This window comes from Macaca nemestrina, chromosome 17, assembly GCF_043159975.1.
Source record: "Macaca nemestrina isolate mMacNem1 chromosome 17, mMacNem.hap1, whole genome shotgun sequence".
Classification (NCBI taxonomy): Eukaryota; Metazoa; Chordata; class Mammalia; order Primates; family Cercopithecidae; genus Macaca; species Macaca nemestrina.
This window is the reverse complement of record NC_092141.1, coordinates 59191658-59212802: the sequence shown is the minus strand read 5'-3', so window position 1 is coordinate 59212802 and position 21145 is coordinate 59191658. Positions and strand designations below refer to the sequence as shown.

The 21145-nt window shown below is 54.4% G+C and overlaps 1 protein-coding gene across 1 annotated transcript; it reads right to left on the bottom strand.

Annotated features, from left to right (window-relative positions):
• Positions 1–14901: 14901 nt before the first annotated feature.
• On the bottom strand, positions 14902–20166 carry LOC105472359 (distal-less homeobox 3). The gene is made up of 3 exons (XM_011725523.2): positions 19617–20166; positions 18347–18537; positions 14902–16774 (listed from the first exon to the last, which is right to left on the bottom strand). Exons 1-3 carry the CDS (start codon positions 19939–19941, stop codon positions 16427–16429), a joined length of 864 nt encoding a protein of 287 aa, XP_011723825.1. The 5' UTR covers positions 19942–20166; the 3' UTR covers positions 14902–16426.
• Between the last annotated feature and the right edge of the window lie 979 nt (positions 20167–21145).

Here is a 21145-nt window from a genome sequence, read left to right as displayed (position 1 = left end):
CTTGGGGGCAGGATGGCCTCAGCTCACCTTGGGGAAGGAGGAGGGGCAGGTCTGAGAAGGAAAACACCAAAAGGAACTGGAATTCTCTTCCATCCAACAAACATGTAGAGACCCTGGGCTCTGCTAGATCCTTGGGATACCATGATGACCGAGGCAAACGAATGACCAGACGCTGGTGTGGTGAGTTCCAGGCAAAGGAAAACGCAGATGGAGGTGTGGGTATTGTCAAGGGCCTCCAATTCAGGCTGGGCCAGGGGGCTCAGTGCTGGGCGAGAAGGGCAGGCGGCCTGGGGAGCAGCAGGACCTGACAGACTCCTGGCCACCACACCCCACTGGAACACATAGCACCACCCCCACTTCCACCAGGATCAGCAGGATAAGGAGCGCCTTGGGAGAGGAGCTGAGGACAAGGGTGGCAGAATAATTCAGGGAATCCAGCCCAGCATGGCCTGAGGGGCTGGGGGAGGGGCCTCCAAATCCAGGCAAAAAGCTTCCAAGTTGAGCTTCCCTCTTACTGCCTAGACCTGTTCCCAGACACTGCAAACTGGGTGCCTGCCCCAGTCTGAAAAGCCCACTCAGACACTTCCAGCCAACCTCTGCAGGCCAGAGAGAAGCCCACATTGGAGTCATATGTAGGGCAGAGGGGTATGAAATCCCCCAGCTCCTGATGCCTACAGTCAGTTCCTCCTCAGCCCCTATTCCTCACCCTGTTCTGGGTCAGTGACCACCCTTATTCCACAAAACACACCCAGAGGATTCTCTTGGGGATGGCACATGGCACGGGTAGACCAAAGCCAAGATCCAGGAGTGGTGAGGAATGGGAGTGCCAGGAGGACAAATATCTTCCACTTCCTCCAATGCCTTCCCTTTCGCCAAGCCCCAGGCTCCACTGGCTCTCTCACCCCAGCCCCAGTTCTCTTCTCTTGGTCTCCTCTGAGGCCACAGGCCCTCCGGGCAGCTGTTCCCGCCCACTGCAGGTTGCACACTCCTCTTTCCACAGACCCAAGATAAGATCTACCGCCCCATCTAGGAAAGCCTCCAAAGGCGAGATTAATTGGACAGCCCAACACAAGTCACATTGTTAAAACAACAGCCCAGGTTGTAAAGTTAAGTAGCAGAAGGAGTGTAATTACTCTCTCAGCTAGAGGCCAGCTGAGCTGACAGCATCCCCCTCCCCCCCCGCCCCCCCCCACCCCCCCTGCCCTCCCCCACCCCCTTCCTTCTATCCATCCTTTCAGGAGAAATGGGAATCTCTTTTCCATTTGGGAGCTGGTCCAGTTTCCCTGAGCTCCTGGGTGGCGATGGGCCTGGAGTCCCCGGTGGAGGAGGTGCCCGTTCCCTTCCCTCAGGCCATCAGGGTTGTAGAAGGAGAACCCCATGGTTCCTTCCCCTGGGGGAGCCCCACTGGGAAAATTGGGTCAGTAAGGGAGGGGGACCAAGACTGGATGGTTAAGAACAGAGGCTTTAAGCTACAGAGAGTCCCAGCTCTGTCACCTTCTAGCAGTGTGACTTTTGGTAAGTTAACCTCTCTCTGAGCCCTGCTTATTCCCATCTCCCACCCCCACCCAAGATGTGAATACTAATAGGACTTGCTTTGCAGAGTGATTGTGATGACAAAATGAGATAGTGCTTGTAACATGCTTGACATGGTGCCTGGAACATAGTAAGCACTTAATAAATGGCATTTACAACTGCTGTTATTATCGGGGGACGAGAGGGGAGGGGTTTCAGCGAGGGGGAATTCCTACTGCCATCCATTCACCTCTGCCCCTGGGAGAACTGCCTCCTGGGAGGGCAGAGGAGGATTGAGGCTGGAGAACTCAAAACATCGCTGGTCACCACCATCCGAGAGCTGGATGCGGGCAAGGTCCTGAATGCAGAAGACGCAGCACAGTGCGTCTGAAGTCAGCTGCAACTGGAAGACGGGAAAGTGTGTCCAGAGAATGTCCAGGGTACTACAAGGGTCTCAGCTACGGGAAAGCTGACTCGGGCTTCCCCTCCTTTCTGGGCCACTCACCTTCCCTCTCCCCATATACTATTTTAAGTCATGCCTCCATGTTTTCTCCCAGCAAAATGAGATTTAATTAATTCAATTAAAGCAATTTTGGGAGCGGCTCCTGAAGGCTTTCAATGTGAGATAATTACAAGTAATTTGCTGCTGTGAAGAGGAAAAGGGCACATGGGGTCTGAGGGGAAGGGAGGTAGCCCCCTCCTCACCAAATACACACAGATCTTGAGGGATTCCACACTGCAATCTTAACTGCCCTCCCATTGGCCAAATTACTTGCAGGTGGGAAGAGGGAGAATGTGGTGGTGGTTGAGGGGGAAGACACCCAGTGATGGCCGCCCCTCCTCCACCCCAAAATCTGAGGTGGGGGTGGGGAGCTGGTTGTTCCCCGACAAAATGTCTGCAAAGCCATAGCAGCTGATTACTCAGCTCCAAACCTCATTTGAGTTTGGATGCCTGGACTTGCTTCTGGGATTGTATCCAGAGAGTCAATGGAATGTTATCCCGGTAGCTGAGGCCTGTGTAGACGGGGGCCTTGGAGATCAAGGACCTCCCCAGAATTTATAAGGGACGTGGGTAGAGAGAGGAAAAGTCTGAGAAGGTGGACAGTGATTTCCTGCTTCCGCCAAGAAGCTGACGGGACTCTCATTTCTCTCCTCCCCTGCTCAAAGTCTGTCTAGTTTCTGCCTGGTGTCTAATCCCAATTCCTCCCATTATAGTGATGGCAAAGCTCCTCTCAATTGAATGTACAAGGCTTCTTCCTTCCAAAAGGCATCCTACAGGTGTTTCCCATCCCCACTGCCCCCGGGATAACCCTTTCCTTCCCAGGCCTCACTTGGCCAGGAGGAGGCAGGAGGGGGCCATGATGGAGCTGAGAGGGAACTAGAGGTAGAAGCTGGGAAGCAGGGGGTTAAAACGAGGTGTGGGGATGGGCTTCAGGCCTCTGCAAAGATCGTTTCAAGCCCGCCCATGAAGGAGCTGGCTTTCAAGAGACTAGGGTTCCCCTTGACCTGGGAGCCCCATTCCAGGAGGTGAGTAATGTTTTAATAATGATGGTTGAAAAGAAAAAGTCACCGACCCCAAAGTGTTTCTCTTTCATATCTTCCCTGCTCATTTCAAGGTGGGGTAAAGAGGAAGAGTTCCTTCAGCTCTTGTTTCTCCTCACCTCACCCCACCCCACCTCGTGCCCCTGCCCCTTCTCTGAGCAGCATGGCTGTTGGACCTGGGGAGCCGGGAGAAGTTCTGTCAGTGACTCCTTGGGTGACTGCTGTCTCTCCTTCCAAGATGAAAACACTTTGAGAGCGACAAGTGGCCTCTTCACCATACTTCCGCTTCCCCATTTCCTGGGCTGTGCAGATTGCTTAAAAAGGGGGAATAGGGCCGGGCGGGTGCGGTGGCTCACGCCTGTAATCCCAGCACTTCGGGAGGCTGAGGTGGGCAGATCATGAGTCAAGAGTCGGAGACCATCCTGGCCAACATGATGAAACCCTGTCTCTACTAAAAATACAAAAATTAGCCAGGCATGGTGGCGGGCAACCTGTAGTCCCAGCTACTCGGGAGGCTAAGGCAGGAGAATCACTTGAACCCGGGAGGCAGAGGTTACGGTGAGCCAAGATTGCACCACTGTACTGTAGCCTGGCAACAGAGCCAGACTCGGTCTCAAAGAAAAAAAGAAAATTTGGTGGTGGGGGTGGAAATAAAAGGCCCTTCTACTCCTAACCTCAGAATGCAAAGGCCCCAGAGAAATGCTTGGAGACAAGACCAGCCAGGGAGCCAGGCACACAGACAGCGCATGTGCACACGTGAACCCACAGAAGATATATGCACACAGGCAGGCGGACACACAAAATGGGGTGCAGGGAGTGGGCAGAGCCACACGTAGACACATGTGTACATGAAGCATTCCCAAGGTTGTACATGGACATACACAGAGAGATGCCCTCGCAGCTTATATACTCACAGAGAAAAGCACAGCACAGCGAAGCACCGAAAGGGAAATGCCCAGCGACTTGACCATAGGCAGAAACAGACGTGCATGCCCAGAAATATACAGACTAGCTTCCTTGTGTGCAAGCACATGTGTGTAGGCGGGGGGCAGTCTCTTTTTCTCTATCTCTTTCTTCTCCTGCCCCTTCCCTTTCTCTCTCCCTTTCCTAGCTCTGCATCTATTTTCTGGGAACATTTCCCTGGTGAGTGGTTGAGGAGAGAGGCTGAACAGCCACAGAGATCTGATAATTTTATTCTGAGTTGATTGTTTGTGTTCCCTGAAGCTTTGCCTACTTCTTTTCCTAAGCTCTAGCAAGAAGAGCTTCTGTCCCCAGCCCTTCCTGGTACAACTCATGGCTCCCAGACATGTCTTGGAGTCCAGCTCTGCCACAGGAACCCAGAGGCTATTTAAGGGGGCTTAAGTGGCCTTTCCCTCAGAAGTCTCCACTGATCCCTCTGCCCCCTTTCCCTGACATTGACTCCCATCCAGGGAAGCAGGAAGGGGCTTGGGATCACAGAGTGGTGAGGAAGGCACAGCTCTGCGAACCAAAGATCTGTACCTGATACTAATTGCTGTGTGACCTTGGGCAAGTTACATACCCTCTCTGCAACTCAGATAATTTCTCTTGCTAAGTTCTGGGTGCAGGGACCAGAGTGGGCTAATGTGTGTCTACCACCACTTTCCACTCTAGTCTGGGGCTTTGTAAGGCAGACCCTGTCTCTACCATTAGACTAAGCTCCCTTGTGCCGCAGATGGGATGCATCCTATAGCTGGCTCTTCCCAGCCCCCCAGTTTGATGATGCTGAGGTACTCAGCCCCACTGGCGCCGTAGGGGGCATGTCTGGCCAGCTCAGGAAGGGGAAAGGAGTCGGCCCCAAGCTTCCTCCAAACATCAAGCTTTCTGATTCAGTGTCTCACAGTGCCAGGCCTTCGGCCTCTCTGGCCCAAAAACGGAGAGATGACTTCATTTCCAGGGGAGGGTGCCACTCTCTGTGGAAGAGATTCCTCTCAGCTCTGTATGAACCATTCCTTTCAGAGTTTAGTTGCTCGGGGTTAAGCCTAAGGAAGATCATTTTGCCGCCACATGAGATTTAACTCAAGCCTGTGGCCCCCACTCTCTCACCCTCTCCACCTCCAGCTGATGTAACATAGAGGCCACATCATGAGGTTGGAGCACACATCTGGATTATCCCACTTCCATCAAGAGGTTCTCTGGGCATCTCCTCCACCTACAAGCCCATGCCATGATTATCTTCTCTGTCCTGGTTTGCACCTTAGCCTGACCCATTCAGACTTGTACTCCTTCTTCAGGCTGGAGGTTGCCAGAGAGAGCTGCATGGGCCTCCCCTCTTGGACTAGGGACTCCAGGGCGCCCTGGCTTCTTTCTCTGCCTGCTCACCCCTCCCTTAACCCTGATGCTCCCACTCTCTTTGGGGTGGAGAGGCTCAGCACATGGGGTTGGGTAGAGGCCTAAGAGGGGATGGGGCCACATGGCACTTGCCAGGCCATGTCCTTTCCACTGCCCGCCTTGCCTGCCAGAGAGCCACGAGACCACTCCTCTCCGGCTGAACCCAGGAGCTGCTTTCTCTGTCTCTGCAAGCTGGGGCCTGCTGCAAGCTCCTCCTCCCAGCCCTGGAGCCGCCGGGAATTCTTTGCTCCAACAGATCCTGGGGGAAGCCAGACTGCAGGAGGCTCCTGACATGCCTCTGCCCAGCTCCTGTCACATTCCCCAAGCCCAGGGGGATCAGCTGGATCCACCAATGCAGGCTTCTTCCACCCCTTGTGACCCAGGTCTTTGCCTTAGCTCCTCAAACCCTTCTACCTGCCTTTCTTTTTTTTTTTTTTTTTTTTGAGACGGAGTCTCGCTCTACCGCCCAGGCTGGAGTGCAGTGGCCGGATGTCAGCTCACTGCAAGCTCCGCCTCCCGGGTTTACGCCATTCTCCTGCCTCAGCCTCCCGAGCAGTTGGGACTACAGGCGCCTGCCACCGCGCCCGGCTAGTTTTTTGTATTTTTTTAGTAGAGACGGGGTTTCACCGTGTTAGCCAGGATGGTCTCGATCTCCTGACCTCGTGATCCGCCCGTCTCGGCCTCCCAAAGTGCTGGGACTACAGGCTTGAGCCACCGCGCCCGGCCCTACCTGCCTTTCTAAACCTTGAATTCTGTCTTGGGACTCATCTCTGACTTTGGATCCCTCCCATTCCCAGCCCCTTGGCAGCCCTATCCAAGTGATAATTGTTATTCCCCCAACCCCCTTGAAATAAGATTTACCTCCTCCTCCATAGAGCCCTTATAAAGTCTTCAAGGATTTGCACTCTGAGATGCAGGCACTCAATTGAGAGGGCTTTGGGCAAGTCACTTCACATCTCTGGGTCTTTATTTCCTCACCTATGCAGTAGGGCCAATGATCAAATGATGCCTCCAAAGGTCATGGAGACAAGGAGAGTGCACCCCTAGTAATTTGTGAAAAATGCCAGATATGCTAGGAGAGATAGTGGCTTATTCCTTCACCCTGGCTAGACCAATGGTGCTGGAAGTGTCTCTCTTTCCATCCCCCTGACTTCTCTGACCCACCAGTTCGCCATATAATGGAGAATAGTCTAGTTCTACCCCCAGGAACGCAAAACAATGAAGAGCCAGATTCCTGATTCAAGTCCAATTCGATGGCCTTGGGCAAGTTTCTTAACTTCTCTATACTGCACCTTTCTTACCTGGAAAATGAAGATGAGAGCATGTGCTTCTTAGAGTTTTTGTGGGGACTATAGGAGTTGAAACACAAAAGTCAGCCAGGCACGGTGGCTCATGTCTGTAATCCCAGCACTTTGGGAGGCTGAGGCAGGCAGATCACTTGAGGTCAGGAATTCAAGACCAGCCTGGCCAACATGGTGAAACCCCGTCTCTACTAAAAATACAAAAAAATTGGCTGGGTGTGGTGGCGCACGCCTATAATCCCAGCTACTTGGGGTGCTCAGGCAGGAGAATCGCTTGAACCTGGGAGGCAGAGATTGCAGTGAGCCAAGATCGCGCCACTGCACGCCAGCCTGGGCGACAGAGCGAGACTACATCTCAAAAAAAAAAAAAGTCACAATAATACAGTAAGTATTCAGCAAGGATTCATAATTATTAGTATCTCTGACTGACAAGTAAGGAAAACACTCTCTGTCCACAAGGAATCTTGCCCAAGTACCAGTTCCTCTATTGCTCTTCTCTGCTTGGAAGTCCCTATTCCCAGGTGTCAGGGTGGCCAAGTGGTCTAAGGAAGTCTCTATTCCCACCAAGCCTCTTTTTGGGTTGGAGCCACCTGTGAGTAAAGCCATGGAGTGGGCTATCTTCCTCAGCCACCCTGTAGTGTGGGTGATGGGCTGGACAGAAGCTGCTTTGTGACTAGTAGAGGAGGTTGTGCAGGAGGCTGGCTAAAGAGTGAGGATGTCTGACTGTGCTCCCTGGTCCTTCTGAACACCTCAGGTGGGAAGGCAACTGAAGAGGGAAGTCCATACAGTGCCTGCCTGAGTCAGAGCTAATGCAGAGGCAGACAAGGCCCCTGACTTCTTCATTCATGAAAGATTGCCCCCTCCTGTAACCCCAGATTTCCTCTGACTACGCAAAAAAGCAGAGATAAAACTATCTCCGGCTGGGTGTGGTGGTTCACGCCTGTAATCCCAACACTTTGGGAGGCCAAGGCGGGTGGATCACTTGAGGTCAGGAGTTCACAGCCTAGCCAACATGGTGAAACCTCGTCTCTACTAAAAATGCAAAAATTAGCCAGGTGTGGTGGCGCGTGCCTGTCATGCCAGCTACTTGGGAGGCTGAGGCTGGAGAATCACTTGAACCTGGGAGGCAGAGGTTATGGCAAGCCGAGACTGTGTCACTGCACTCCAGCCTGGTCAACAGAGTGAGACTCTGTCTCAAAAAAAGAAAAAACAAACAAAAATCTCTTTTTACTGATATTTGATTGTATACTTAGAAAACTCAAGAAACTCCAGGGGAAAAAATTTTCCAGAATTAAGAGAATTTGGGCATAGTGGCTAGATATGAGCTAAATATAAGACATCAGTAGCTGATCTTTAGTATAGCAATAAATAAGGAAAAATATTCCTTTTAAAATGGAAACGCAAAACAAAATCTTAAGCATATAGACGTGGAGGCCAGATCTTTAACTGATCAGTAACTGAGATACATAAACCCCTGTCATCATCCCTTCTGCTGGTTCTAGGCACATGGTGGTTTCCTGGGTGATCATCCTTCTATTATCTGAACCATGAGATCAAGAAGCACTTTTCCAGTAGAGGGAGGAATTTTGTAGGTGACCTCCCCTGACAGAGAAGAAAGGGTCAACTTCGGACTCATGGAGGGTACATAGAACTCCCTGGGCCAACTGAGGAGGGACACTGAGGAGTGTCCTACCTGCTCATGGCTGATTTAATCTAAAACTGACAGTACAGGCCGGGCACGGTGGCTCATGCCTGTAATCCCAGCACTTTGGGAGGCCAAGGCGGGCAGATCACTTGAGGTCAGGAGTTCAAGACTAGTCTGGCCAACATGGTGAAACCCCATCTCTACTAAAAATACAAAAATTAGCCAGGCGTGGTGGTGGGCACCTGTAATCCCAGCTAATTGGGAAGCTGAGGCATGAGAATCCCTTGAATCCCAGAGGCAGAGGTTGCAGTGAGCCAAGATGGCACCACTGCACTCTAGCCTGGGTGACAAGAGTGAAACTCCATCTCCAAAAACCAAAACAAGACAAAAACCTGACAGTACAGTTTGTTGAGCTCCCATCATTGTGTTAAGCCTTTTATATGTGTTATCTCATTTAATTTCCTCAGCAGCCCTGCAAGAGAGATATGATTAGTTCCATTACATTGATGAGGGAAAGTCAGGCTCAGAGAGGGCAAGTGACTGACCTGAGGTTACACAGTCTCATTGATCTCACCAACAAAATGGCATAATAATGCCACTGACCTTGGCAGGTAGCTGTGAGGAAGAAATGAGACACTGCATGTGGAAGCTCCTGGCATAGGGCTTAGCACACAGTAGGTCTTCCGTTAGCACCGTCCCTGCCCAGATCTTGGGAGGATCTCTCTGCTCTTGGGAGCAACTGTCTTCTGCTTGCCTTCCTTTCCAGCCCCCCTCCTGCTCCCTCTGGCCTTCTGACTTCTTCAGTTGCCCACCCTCCCCTCGCTGAAGGCACATCATCCTCCCCCACTCACCATCAGTGGTTCCTGAGCTCAGGGCAGGCCTGACTGACCCGGGGGGTGGGTGTGGGACAGTGCCACACACATTGCATGACGTGGCCAGGCACCCTCAGTGTGCAGGGAAGGACGCGCTGCTGCCAGGTGCGAGGTGAACTGCCTGGGGTAGGGGACACCCCTCCCCCGCTCCAGCTAATCCTCCAGGGTGTGGAGTCTCTGTTCCCTGCTGACTCAGCAGACACTTCCAATCCTGCTCTGATTTGCCCCAGGAGACAACCCAGGAATTTAGGCCTCGAGGCCCCACCCTCTGTCCCCATCCCCAGGTTTGTCTCCTTCCAAAGTGCCTATCCTGGCTGCCCAACCCCTAAGCCCCTCCTCTGACTCCTCATCTTAGGCAGAGGTAGCCAGGAGACTCCTGGCCCTTCCTTAATGCTTCCTGGGCCTCTGAGCTTCCCAGGACACTCCTGGAGCTTAATAGGCCTGGTCCATACTCTGTCCCACCCCCAAAAAGCCTGCTAGATTCCCCAACCAAATGGGCCAATTGAAGAAAAGCATTCAGGGACGTCAGATCATTGGGACCACCTGCTTGTGATCCAGGGGCCTCTCTTGGTTCTGCAAGGGTTTGAGAGCCCACTCAGCAGTGCCTGTCCAGATGTAGCCTGGCGTAGAGAGAGGGGCCTGAGCACTAAGAACACTCACCTGCTGTGTGATCTTGGGCAAGTCACACGGCCTCTCTGGGCCTGCTTCCTGATGATTAGAGGAGAATGCCTAGTGAGAGTGCGATCACTGTCAACTCCTGCAGTTGCTCAGGAGTAGCAATTGGGTGCTGGGCTCTCCTCTTGTCATCTCATTTAACTCCCATCAGCCTGGGGAGGGGCAGTTATCATGTCCCCCTCACCCTCACAGCCCCTCCCCTGATGCTGAGAGAGGGACTAGGAGAGGGGTCCCAAGATCGATCATTTCATGTCATCATTCATGCATTCTGTTCACTGAGCATCCTGCTATTCCAGCCTGTGCTAGGCATGAGGTGAGGGTGGGGGGTGTCCAGGAGAACATGCCCCAGTCCCTGACTTCATTCCTGATGCCCCCAGTTCAGATTCTTCCCTAGTTCTGCCCCTAGGGACCTTGGTATAAAAAGGCATTTCCAGGTCCTTTGCCTTCCAGCCCAGCAACCCTCCCCAGGGGGAACAAAAATACTCCACGTGGTTCATGCCCATGCTATGAGCTAGGGACAAAGCAATAAGGAAGGCGCCATGCAGGCTCTGCCTCCACAGAGCTAGGATGGAGCCTGCAGAGAGTCACTGAGTTAGTGGTGACAAGCACAGCCCAGTGACAAAAGAGAAAGGCAGGGGCTGGGGACCCATGTTGGAGATGGGGGAAGGCTTCCCTGAGGAAGAGGCCTCAAGGGCTTCTGGTGGAGAGGTTGCTGGGCCCCTTGGAAGAGCTTGAGGCTGCCCTTCCCTGACTTCCTGGCCCCGGCCTTCTCCCGCAATCCCCCAACCTGCTCCCTCTGTCCCCAGCCCCACTAGGACCCCATCAACATCATCCTCCTCCCGCCTGGGGCCTCGGAAACTCATGTCCGAAGCACTTTTTGCCTTCGAAGTCTCCAAGTCTCAGGCTGTTGGGTAGTTGGTAAACAGCTTATTAAGGTGATTAACACTGCAATTAAAGCTGGAAAAACAGAGGCCAGGGTGCTGGCTGCTTCCCCTTCTTCTTCCCCCTCCATTCTCCCCTTTTCCTCCAATCCCCTCCAGGCTTAGTTGATGGAACTCAACCAACGTAGCCACCTAGAGCCCTCATCTAGAGTCTTGGAAGTCAGGGGCTGGGAGGCTGAGTGTCAGGGGCCTTTGCCAGCTGTCTAGAATCTTCACCACTTTGCTCACATTACCCCAGTGGCTCTGCTGGACTAGGTAATAAGCAATAGGGGTGGTGTGGTGCTGAAGGGTGTGGAATATGGAGGCTGAATTGGGTGGGGTCTCTCAGGTCCCCTAGTATCTGGGACCCCCTCAAGGGAAGGGTCCTCAGGGAAAGAGAGACCATCCTTCTCATCCACTTCCCTAAGTGAGAAAAGCAGAAGCTACCTCCTCACAAAAGAGGCGCAGGAGCTTCCTTACCCCAAGCTCAAGGTGCTGGGGCATCTTCCAGCAAACCTGAGGGTCTGGGAATGGCAACACCCTTACCCTTCTCTTAGCTTGACACCCAGGATGGATCTGGGGACCCTCTGGGTCTGCGGTTTCCCTCCCTGCACTGGCCCCAGCATGATTCATAAGGCAGCTGCGATCAGGCTTCACAAGCCTCACTCCTCTTGACCCCATGGAGTCCTGGAGGGGGAATATGTTCCCAGAATCGCCCCCCCATCTTTGCCTATCATGCTTCCATCTTCTTTCAAGGCTTCCTTCAAATGCCTCCTCCTCTATGCAGTCTTTCCAGGCTTCCCTCCCACTCACCACCAACTGCCTTGCCCTTTCCTCTGACAGTCCGTCCTGTCCTCCCTGGATTATGTCAGGTGTGCCCAGCTTCAGGCCCCTCCCGAGTGGGTCTGCCTCTGGCCCTGGAGCTCTAGCACAGGGTCTGTGCCTTCCTTTTCCAGGCTTTGGTCATCAGTCAGACCACCTCCTGGAACATGCCTGAGATATAGCAGGTGCTGAATAAATAATTGGTTGATTTATTCCTTTTATGAGTGCACCTACAGATGGGTGGGTCGGCCAATGTAGCAAGTGCAGCCAGTAGGCTGGGTCTGAATTGGGGGTGTGGAGTGATGGATGGGGAAGGAGGCTGGTTGGGGAGCAAGCCTCATCTCCCTGGTCACCATTAGCAGCAGTCGCTTCCATTAACTGAGTAGTACTCACCATCTGCTGGGGACCTTGTAAAGTATTTTACTCACATTCTCTCATTTAATCCTCTCAACAACGCTGCTGGGTAGGTAGCATTATCCCTACATTACAGATGAGGAAACTGAGGCTTAGAAAGGTTAAGTGACTTGCCCAAGGTCACACAACCAATAAAGTACTGGAGGCAGGATTCAAATCCAGGTCAGCTGACTTCAGCACACACATTCCTGACTGCAACATTAAGCTTTCCCAGGACCAGCCCTCCGCTCTCCGTTTCTCCTCCCAGGGAAGAACTCAGGGAGGACGACTGGCCAGCTGGGATGGGTGGGGCTGCGGTGGCTCCAGCTTTCAGACACTCTGCACTGGGATGCCCAGAGATTCTGAAAAGCCCACCATTAAGAGCACCCATTCTCCAGACCTAGGGTTCAAATTCTAGCATTGGCAAGTAAGACGTTATGTGACCTCAGCAGAGACTCCATTTCTCTTGCCTCCGTTTTCCCACCTGAAAAATGGGTACTATGCCACCTACCTCCCAAGCTGTGACAGGTCACATGCAAAGTGCTTGGCACAGAGCAGGAGTTTAGCGAATGCCAGCTGTGTCTAAGTTTTGGAGAACAGTGACCCTCAGGGCAGGCTGGGGTTCCCTAGCCCGCCCTGCTTCTTCCCTGCCTCACAAAGGTTGTCACGAGGCCATGGGTGTAGTCAAGAAGCACCTGGTAGAAGATGGGCTCAGCAGCCTTACCCTGGTACCCTGCCAGGGCCTCCATCCCCAGCCCCTGTGCCTGTGGGGGCCCCCACCAGGGCTGATGAAGAGGGTGACCTGCCTGGCCTAGAGATGAGGAGAGAAGGAAGGGGAGGTCGGGGTGGGGCTGACCCCCGCAGCAGGTCACCTGGGCAGTTAATCCAGCCTGACAGAGCCGGGATGAGCAGGGAGGAATTAGGGAGCTTACAACATCCTTTCATCCCAGAGCCGCCCGCCTGCCCGCCCTGCCTCCCTCCTTCCTTCCTCTCTCTCTGCCCTTTCCTTCTCTCTCCCTCCCTTTGCTGGCAGCCCAGCCCTAATAAAATGCAGTGTCTCCAGCAAGTCTGCCCGGCTGCCGCCTCGTTGCTCCCGCCTGCACGCAGCCCTCAAACCAAACTGCTCAGCTCAGCCCTGCCTGGCAGCTGCCACCTTAACCCTTGCCAGCCCGGCTGGCGTCCGTGGGCTGGAGGTCCTCCTCCCTTCCGCCTCCTGCGGGCATGGGGGAGGGAAGAGCCTACCTTCTGAGAGTGAGGGGACTGGATGAGGGTGCGTCTCCTTAGCTCTGGAGCCCTGCTGGAGGACCCCTCATCTGTGTGGCTGCGAGCATCCAACAAATCCCTTCCGTGAGCTTGAGACCCGCTCCTTCTGCCTCATCCTTAGTCTGCTGTGTGCCTCAAAACAGCCCCAGAGGCCAACAGGGTGGGGATCTGGTTATCACCATTTGACAGATGGGGTAACTGAGGGCCTTGACACAGGTTCCTATTTGAGCTGGGTCACCTCGGTAATGTTTTCTTTTCTTCTTCTTTCTCTCTTTCTTTCCTTCTTCTTTCTTTTTTTTTTTTTTTTTTTTCAGGGTCTTGCTCTGTCGCCCAGGCTGGAGTGCAGTGGTGTGATCACTTCTCACTGCAGCCTCCACCTCCCACGCTTAAGCAATCCTCCCACCTCTGCCTCCCGAGTAGCTGGAACTACAGGTGCATGCCACCATACCCGGCTAATTTTTGTGTTTTTTGTGGAGACGGGGTTTCACCTTGTTGTCCAGACTAGTCTCGAGCTCCTAGGCCGAAATGATCCGCCCACCTTGGCCTCTCAAGGTGCTAGGATTATAGGTGTGAGATGCCATGCCGGGCCATGCTGCTGATTTTCTGTCTGACTTTTTCCATCACAGGGAGCTGCTCTGCTTCTATGTGTGCGTGTGTATGTGTGTGTATATGTGTCTGATGCTAGGGTGACTTGAGTGATGTGTGTCTGTGCACCTGTGTGTTGGCAGCCCGCAACTCTTGGAGTGTTATGGCTTTGGCTTTGTACCTCGTGTGACGCCAACATGTCTCAGGTGTGTGTTTGCGTCTGTGGATGTGTCTGCAGACGACAGGTTTGTCTCAAGTGGGAGCCCATGTGTGTGTGACGATGGGGAGATGTCATTGTGTGTCTTGATGCATGCATGTGAGAGAGAGGTAGCTTCACAAGCGTGTGCCTGCATTCACGCTGTCTCCCGTCTGTGCCAAGATGTGTCACTCTCAACACCTCTGTTCATTCTGCCACCTCCAGCTCTCCGTCTCCAAAGCCTTGGAGGTGGGCACCTAGAAGAGGAGGGTGGCAGCAGTGAGGAGGCTCTGAGTCAGGGCCTGAGCCCTCCTTGAGAAGGTAAACACAAACCCCTCCCCCATCACCAAGCCTAGATCACAATGCTAGGTCACTCCCAGCTGAGGGAGCAGTGGTGTCCCCCAGACTGAGGCCCCACCCTCACCCCAAGCTGAAAGGGACAGACAGGAGGGTGAGGGGCCAGGAGTGCCTGGGCGTGGAGGCAGGGGGTTACACACATGTGCAAGCATGTCTGCATGTGATCTCCAGATCAAAGAGCAGCCCTGAGGTGACCCGGCGGCGGTGCAGAGGGAGCTGTCTGATTCTGAGCACCCAGCTGCCAAGCAGAGGAGTCAGGGAAGCTGCTGCTGGGAGCCTCCCCAAAGACCTGCCCAGATGGGGGACAGCCATGGTTTTAGGAGCACCTGCCACCAGGGACCAGGCCCAGCCCAGCACCTTAGCAGTGGTTTCCTGGGGGCCCCGTCTCCCTCAGAGCTCAGAAGTGCCTCCCCACTGGACACCTTCCCCAACTCTCAGACCCTCCCCACAAGAGCTGCCAACAGCCTCCAGTTCAAAGAGCTCAGTGGTTATTTTCGTCTTTTTTATTAACATTATATATAAAGATGAGTCCAGTAAGAAAGCAGAAATGAGAAGGCTGGGAGGGGTGGGAGCTGGCTTTGCTTCTCCCTGCCCCCGCCCGGTGGGACTCTTGGAGACCTACCATGTCTCTCTTGGCCCCTGCACCTCCCACAAAACCCAAATCCAGCCGGAGCCCACATCTCTCAGCTTGAAACACACAGGGAGATCCGTCCAGGAGGAACACGGCCACATAAATAGGAAACCGCAGCAGGGAGGAGGCTGCTTCTCTCTGTTGCTCTTAAAAAAAAATACTTACTATATATTTATATATATAGCTACAGTCTTCTACCTCTCCTTTTTTTTTCGATGTTTTACTGCATCAGGGGTGGAGGAAAGTTAGCTTTGATGGGATGTCTGGGTCAGGGAGGGGCAGTGCCACCAGCCCTCCAGGCAGTTACCCCTTACTCCTAAAGGCACAAGTTCTAACTCTCCCCTCCTCTCCCATGCACCTCACCCGACATTCTCCAGCTCGGAGCAATCTGTTTCCAAGGCCACCGGAAAGGAGGTGTTTGGGGGTTTGTCTTCCCTGGTATGTCTCTTTGGAGATTTGGGGTTTGGCACCAAAACTGCCAACTTACTGGAGGAGTAGAGGAGGTGAGGTGGGGGCGGGGACAGAACGGAGGCACCTTTGCAAGGGGAGACTTGGCCCTATCTGTGAACAATGCCCTTTGTTTTCCTATTTTTCAACAGCTTTTAAAACCAAAGTTGTGCAAAGTCCTGGACGTGGAAGAAATAAGTCCTTAGGAAAAACGTCTGAGACCCAGCCCTCCTCTCAGAACGGAGGAGAGGGGAGAGAGATGGCTCCTTTAGTTCTTTCTTCTAAAGCCACAAATAGTAAAAGATTCCCTCACTTAGGGGGTTTTCTTTGGTTTCACCCTCAAATCTTAAATGAGGGCTAGAAGTGCAGGGCGGGGACCAGTTCAGGTCCCCACCCGGAGTCCTCGTCATGATGTCCACTGTCTTTTCGGCAGAGGGGCCGCTCAAGCAGGGGGAGACCACCAGTGGCTCAGGAGGAACTAGGCCTGGCAAGTTATAAGATCCACAGTGCCAGGTGCCCCAGCACAGGCGGGACCCGCCTCCACACTCTCCCCCATCCCAAGGTCTCCAGTCTGGGAACAGGCACTAAAGTTTAAGAAGCTGGAAAATGATGAGCCATTTAACGCCAATCCAGGCTCCTGGAGCATGTAGGGGAACGGCTGTCCCCACTGGGGTGGAATGCCCCCACATCTGGAAGGGCACCCCAGTGTCTAGGCAGAGGGAGGGAGGTTCAGGGGGCATCCTTGGTCCATGCAAATGTCATCTGGAAGCGCTTGGGTCCCTGGAGGAAGGGGCAAGGGAGGGGGAAAGGGAGTTCCTTTTCCCTGTGCTCCTCGATGATTCCTGAGTGGCTAGGACGGAGGCGCCTTCTGCCTGGTCCTGGGGTCCTTTGTCAGGGGTGCAGGTCAGGTGGGTGCTCAGTACACAGCCCCAGGGTTGGGCGGGGGCCCGGGGGAGGCATGGTGCAGGGTGGCTGGCTGAGGTGGCTGCTGCTGTAAGTGGGGTCCACTCAGGTTCTGTGCGTGGTACCAGGAGTTGGTGGGGTCGTCCAGGTAGCTGGGGGAGGCACTGTATGGGAGCGGCGGGGGCAGCTGACTGCGGGCAGGGGCCGGAGTCGAGTGGGAGGAGGTGTCCCAGAGGGCGGGTGATGGTGGTGAGTTGCAGGCCATGGAATCACTGTTATTGGGACTGTGCTCCAGCGGCACCTCCCCGTTCTTGTAGAGTTTCTTGAACTTGGAACGGCGGTTCTGGAACCAGATTTTCACCTGGGCCAGAGAAGAAAGGGGTAGCTAGTTAGCCTCTCAGAATGCTAAAACAAAACACCCTAGGAAGAACCCAGCCAAGAAAAAGCAAGGCCAGAACCCAGTTTCACGTAAGAATCAGGCAAAAAACAGGCCTCCTGACTCCCAGGACACCGATCGTTTCTTCCATCTGGGGTAGAACGGTGGCTAGCAACATTCAGCTGCCTGGGTCCAAATTCTGCTCTGTCGCTTATTAAGCGTGACCTTGGGCAAGTTACTTAACCTCTCTGGTTCTTGCCTTCCTCTTGTCTGCAAAATGGGGATGAGAACAGCACTATTACCTGCCTCATAGGGTCACTCTGAGGCTCAAATAAGGTACGACATATAAAAATCTTAGAGCAGCTTGGTATATAGTGAGCACTCAATAAAAAGCCGTTGAGGTGGGAGATGGGCGGTTTGTAGCATTTCATTCACATTAGACACCCATAAGCAGAGGTGCACAGATACAGAGACAAACACACCCACATACACATCTCCATACCCAGCCATGTTCCCACTCACAGCCTCACACACAGACACCAGACGATAAAAATACACGCAGACACAGATACACCCAGATAAGCACCCCACAACATGAGCACCCACATTCACACACACAGGCGTGGAGAAGTCCTCCTGGGCTCAGGTTAGATAATGGGGGTGACCTGGGGACTCAGGAGCAGGTGAGCCATGATTCCCCCAAATTTCCCCTGGGGTATCTCCCCCTCCCCCTGCCACTCCCTACCCCATGACTGGTACAAACAATGAATCAGCTCCTCACCAGGTGACCCAGATTCCCGGCGGATGGGGCCCCACGCAGCCACAGCCACAGCCACAACCTAGGCCCGCCTGTCAACACCTGGCGGGAGCCAGGCATCCACTGCTCCTCCCCTGAGCAGTGACAGGCCGCTGGGGGCTTTAAGGACTGGATGAGGTGGGGGTAGAACACTCACTTTTGAGTCCCCGTCTCCTTCAGATAGGGAATTTGGCCTGAGTATTCAGGTGCTGAGCAGGAATGTGGTATTTTCACGCAAGCACATATTTCTGAACATGCATTCAGAACGCACATGCATTCAGGGCGCACAGTCACACACATGTGCCCCCATCGTTATGCACAATGACCCTGGCAGGATCACACTCCCTATGTGAGCATCCTCCGGTGCACATAGACCCACACAGCACGTGTGCAAACACACACTCGCCCATACATGCACACAGTTTGCACACATGCCTAGCCTGGAGGGAAAACACGATGTGGACTCCTACTCAGTGAGCAGCGCTGCTGGGGGACTTGGGAGCTGGAGGTCCTGGAGTAGGGGAAGGAGAGCACCTCTCTCTGGGACAGACATACACAATTGCACGGGTTCACAACTATTCTCACTTGTACACGTGCTAACGCAGAAACTTCCGACCGAAGTTGAACCTCGCAGGCCCCCATCCCCCAGACAAGAGTTCCAGGATCCCGCAGGACCCTTAAATGGACAGCCAGGCTCGGCAGCGCCCGGGGAACTACGGGATCCCGCGCGCCCCCACGGCCCTGGGCAGCCAAACACCAACCTGTGTCTGCGTGAGGCCCAGCTGCGCGGCCAGCTCGGCGCGCTCGGGCAGCGCCAGGTACTGGGCCTTCTGGAAGCGGCGCTGCAGGGCGGCCAGCTGGTAGCTGGAGTAGATGGTACGCGGCTTTCGGACCTTCTTGGGCTTCCCATTCACCATGCGCACCTCTGCTTCCGGCTCCTCCTTCACCGACACTGCGGGGAACGCACCGGGCGGGAAAGGGGGCGGCTCAGCCTCTGCCTGCGACTCCAGCGACCCTCCAGGGCCCGGCGGGACGCCCCTCCCTTCCGCCCACCTACTCGCCGCGGGATTCCCGGCCGCCCGCTCCGCCGCCCGCGGCCCTGGAAGGAGCCGAGGCCACACAGCCGGACCCGGCCACGGCCCACGACGCGGCGCTCCCAGTTCCGCGCCCGGCCTCCGGAGCACTGTCCCCGGCGCCAGCCGCCGCCTGCGCGAGGACCGCCGCGGCTTCGCTCACGATGCCTTCCCGGCTCGCCTCCCAGCCTCGGGGCTCCTCGCCGACCGGCTGCTGGCTGCCCCCTTCCCAGCCCCATCTCGTCGTTGCTTGTTTCTCTCGCTCCTTCCCGCCCACCCCCCGCCCTTTAAAAAACTTTTCATTTTTGAATCGCTTTAGGTTTTCAGAAAAGTCGCAAGGATAGTGCAGACTTTCTTTCTTTCCCTGTCCCCCTTCCTCTCCCCTTCCTTCTCTCCTTCCTTTCCTGTTTCTTCTGTCCTTTCTCTGTCTTTCCACACTTCTCTCTTGCTGCCTCACTTTTCCCTTTTTCAGCTTCTCTGCCTCTCAGTTGCTGCTTCCCTCCGCTTTCCCACAACTTCCGTGGGTCCCTCTCATTGCCCCCTCACGTCTTCTAGTCTCCCCATCCCTTATCCAAAGGAGAGCCCCTAGAGTTTCCAGCCCCCGCCGCCTACCCCCAAGCCCTCTGCGACCTGATCGAGAATCGCCTGCTGAAATGCCCACGAAATCACCTCGATTCGGAGATTTCCTGACAACCCACAGCCCTCCCCTTCCTCTCTCAGCTCACCCCGCTCCTCATCCGGGACCGCGGCGCACCGCGCACATCGCGCCCCAAATGCTCGCAGACCCGGGGCTGGAAGGTCGCCTGGTCCCTCTGAGGGTCATCTACGCCAACTTCTCTAACTCCAGGCGGTACTTTTCTTAGAAGTTTTCCTATATTTTGGCTTCCAGTCCATGCCTTTTCCTCCCTCGGGAACCTTCCAGTGTCTCCCACTGTCCTCGCGACCCCATGGCCCTCACCTGGGTCCTGGGCTGGCAGCGGCTGCTCCCTGTACGCCCCGTATTGCCGATAGGAGGCTCCGTAGGTATATTCCGACTTGGGCGAGTAAGCACCCGTGCCTGCAAGCCCATTGAGATTGAATTGGTGGTGGTAGGTGTAGGGGTTCACCGTCTGGCCATAGGGTTGGCCCGAGTAGTAATCGTGCTGGGGAGCGCTGTAGTAGCCCAGGTCAGTGACAGAAGACTCGGGCAGGGTAGGCGAGTCCTTGGAGCCCGCATGGCAGCTAAGGGAGCTGGAGATGTCGGTGAGGATGCTGCTGAGCTTGCGATCGAAGGAGCCACTCATCCTGGCGGGCACTGCACCTCCCCAAGGCTGGCCTCCGCGGAGGACAGGAGCGGACCGGAGCGCAGGAGAGGCGGAGGAGACGAGGCAGGGGTGTGTGTCCAGAGGGCGAGGGGAGGACCCGGCCGCGTCTGGGGGAGGGGGAGGCCGAGAGGCGCTTACACCATTGCCTGCCGTCAGGCGGTCGCTGCGCGCCTCTCCTCGCGTCCCAAGCCACAGTCAAATGCTGCCAGCTCCGCCCGGCCAGCCGGTTATAGACTCAATAGTGGAGTCGCCGAGGGAGGCTCCTACTCGCTGATTGGCTGCAAGTCTTGCCTTCCAGGCAAAACACGCTCTTGCTCTCTCGCTCCTGTGCTCTCCTCTCTCTCTCTCTCTCTCTCTCTCTCTCCCTCCCTCCCTCCCCCCCCTTTTCCTTCACTCCTCCCTCCTCTCTCTCCTCTTTCCCCCAGTCTTTGTTTTTACTCAAAATACACACACACACACACACACACACACGCACACACCCTCCTTGCTACTCTTGTAGCTCTAGCCCAGATAAGTTCTCTGAAGGAGGGGCGTGGAGGTGGAGGGGAAGGGTTGCTCTGCGGAGCCCCCAGGATCTGTCAGCCTGTTTCTCTGGCTGGGGGATGAGAGATGGGCTTAGGTGAGGTGGGGAAGGAGGGGAGTTTGCCTATTGAGTGTTTGTAGAAGGAGATGGTCTAAGGTGGAGTATGGTTGTGTGTGTGTGCACGCGTGTGCACGCACTGTGCAAATGACAGGCACACAAATGTACCCAAAGTGGTGAGGACTCAGGGCCCCTGAAAATGGTTTCTCTTCAAATCAGAAGAAAAGGAAAACACCTTTTAGGTAGAAGAGAATGTTTGAATATATGATATTAATACATTATCTTAATAGCAATGCAGTCATTGCTATTATATTATTGTATTACATAATTACAAAAATGTAATTTGAAAAATTTTCTTTTTATGGAGGAAGGTGCCCACCAGGCAAAAGTGCCTTGAGCCTATGAAAGACGTAATTTAGCCCTAGGAGGATCCTATTGGAGAAGGGGAAGCAGGCCTGTGTGGATTTAGGGGTTGATGGGAATGTGCAGCCTGTCCGGTGATACCAGAACTATCTCCAAAGCTATGTGTGTGCAGTTTCACAGATGGCCCGGTCTTGCTGAAGGGAGTGAGGGACCTGGGGTCCCCACGAGGTTGGGTGGACA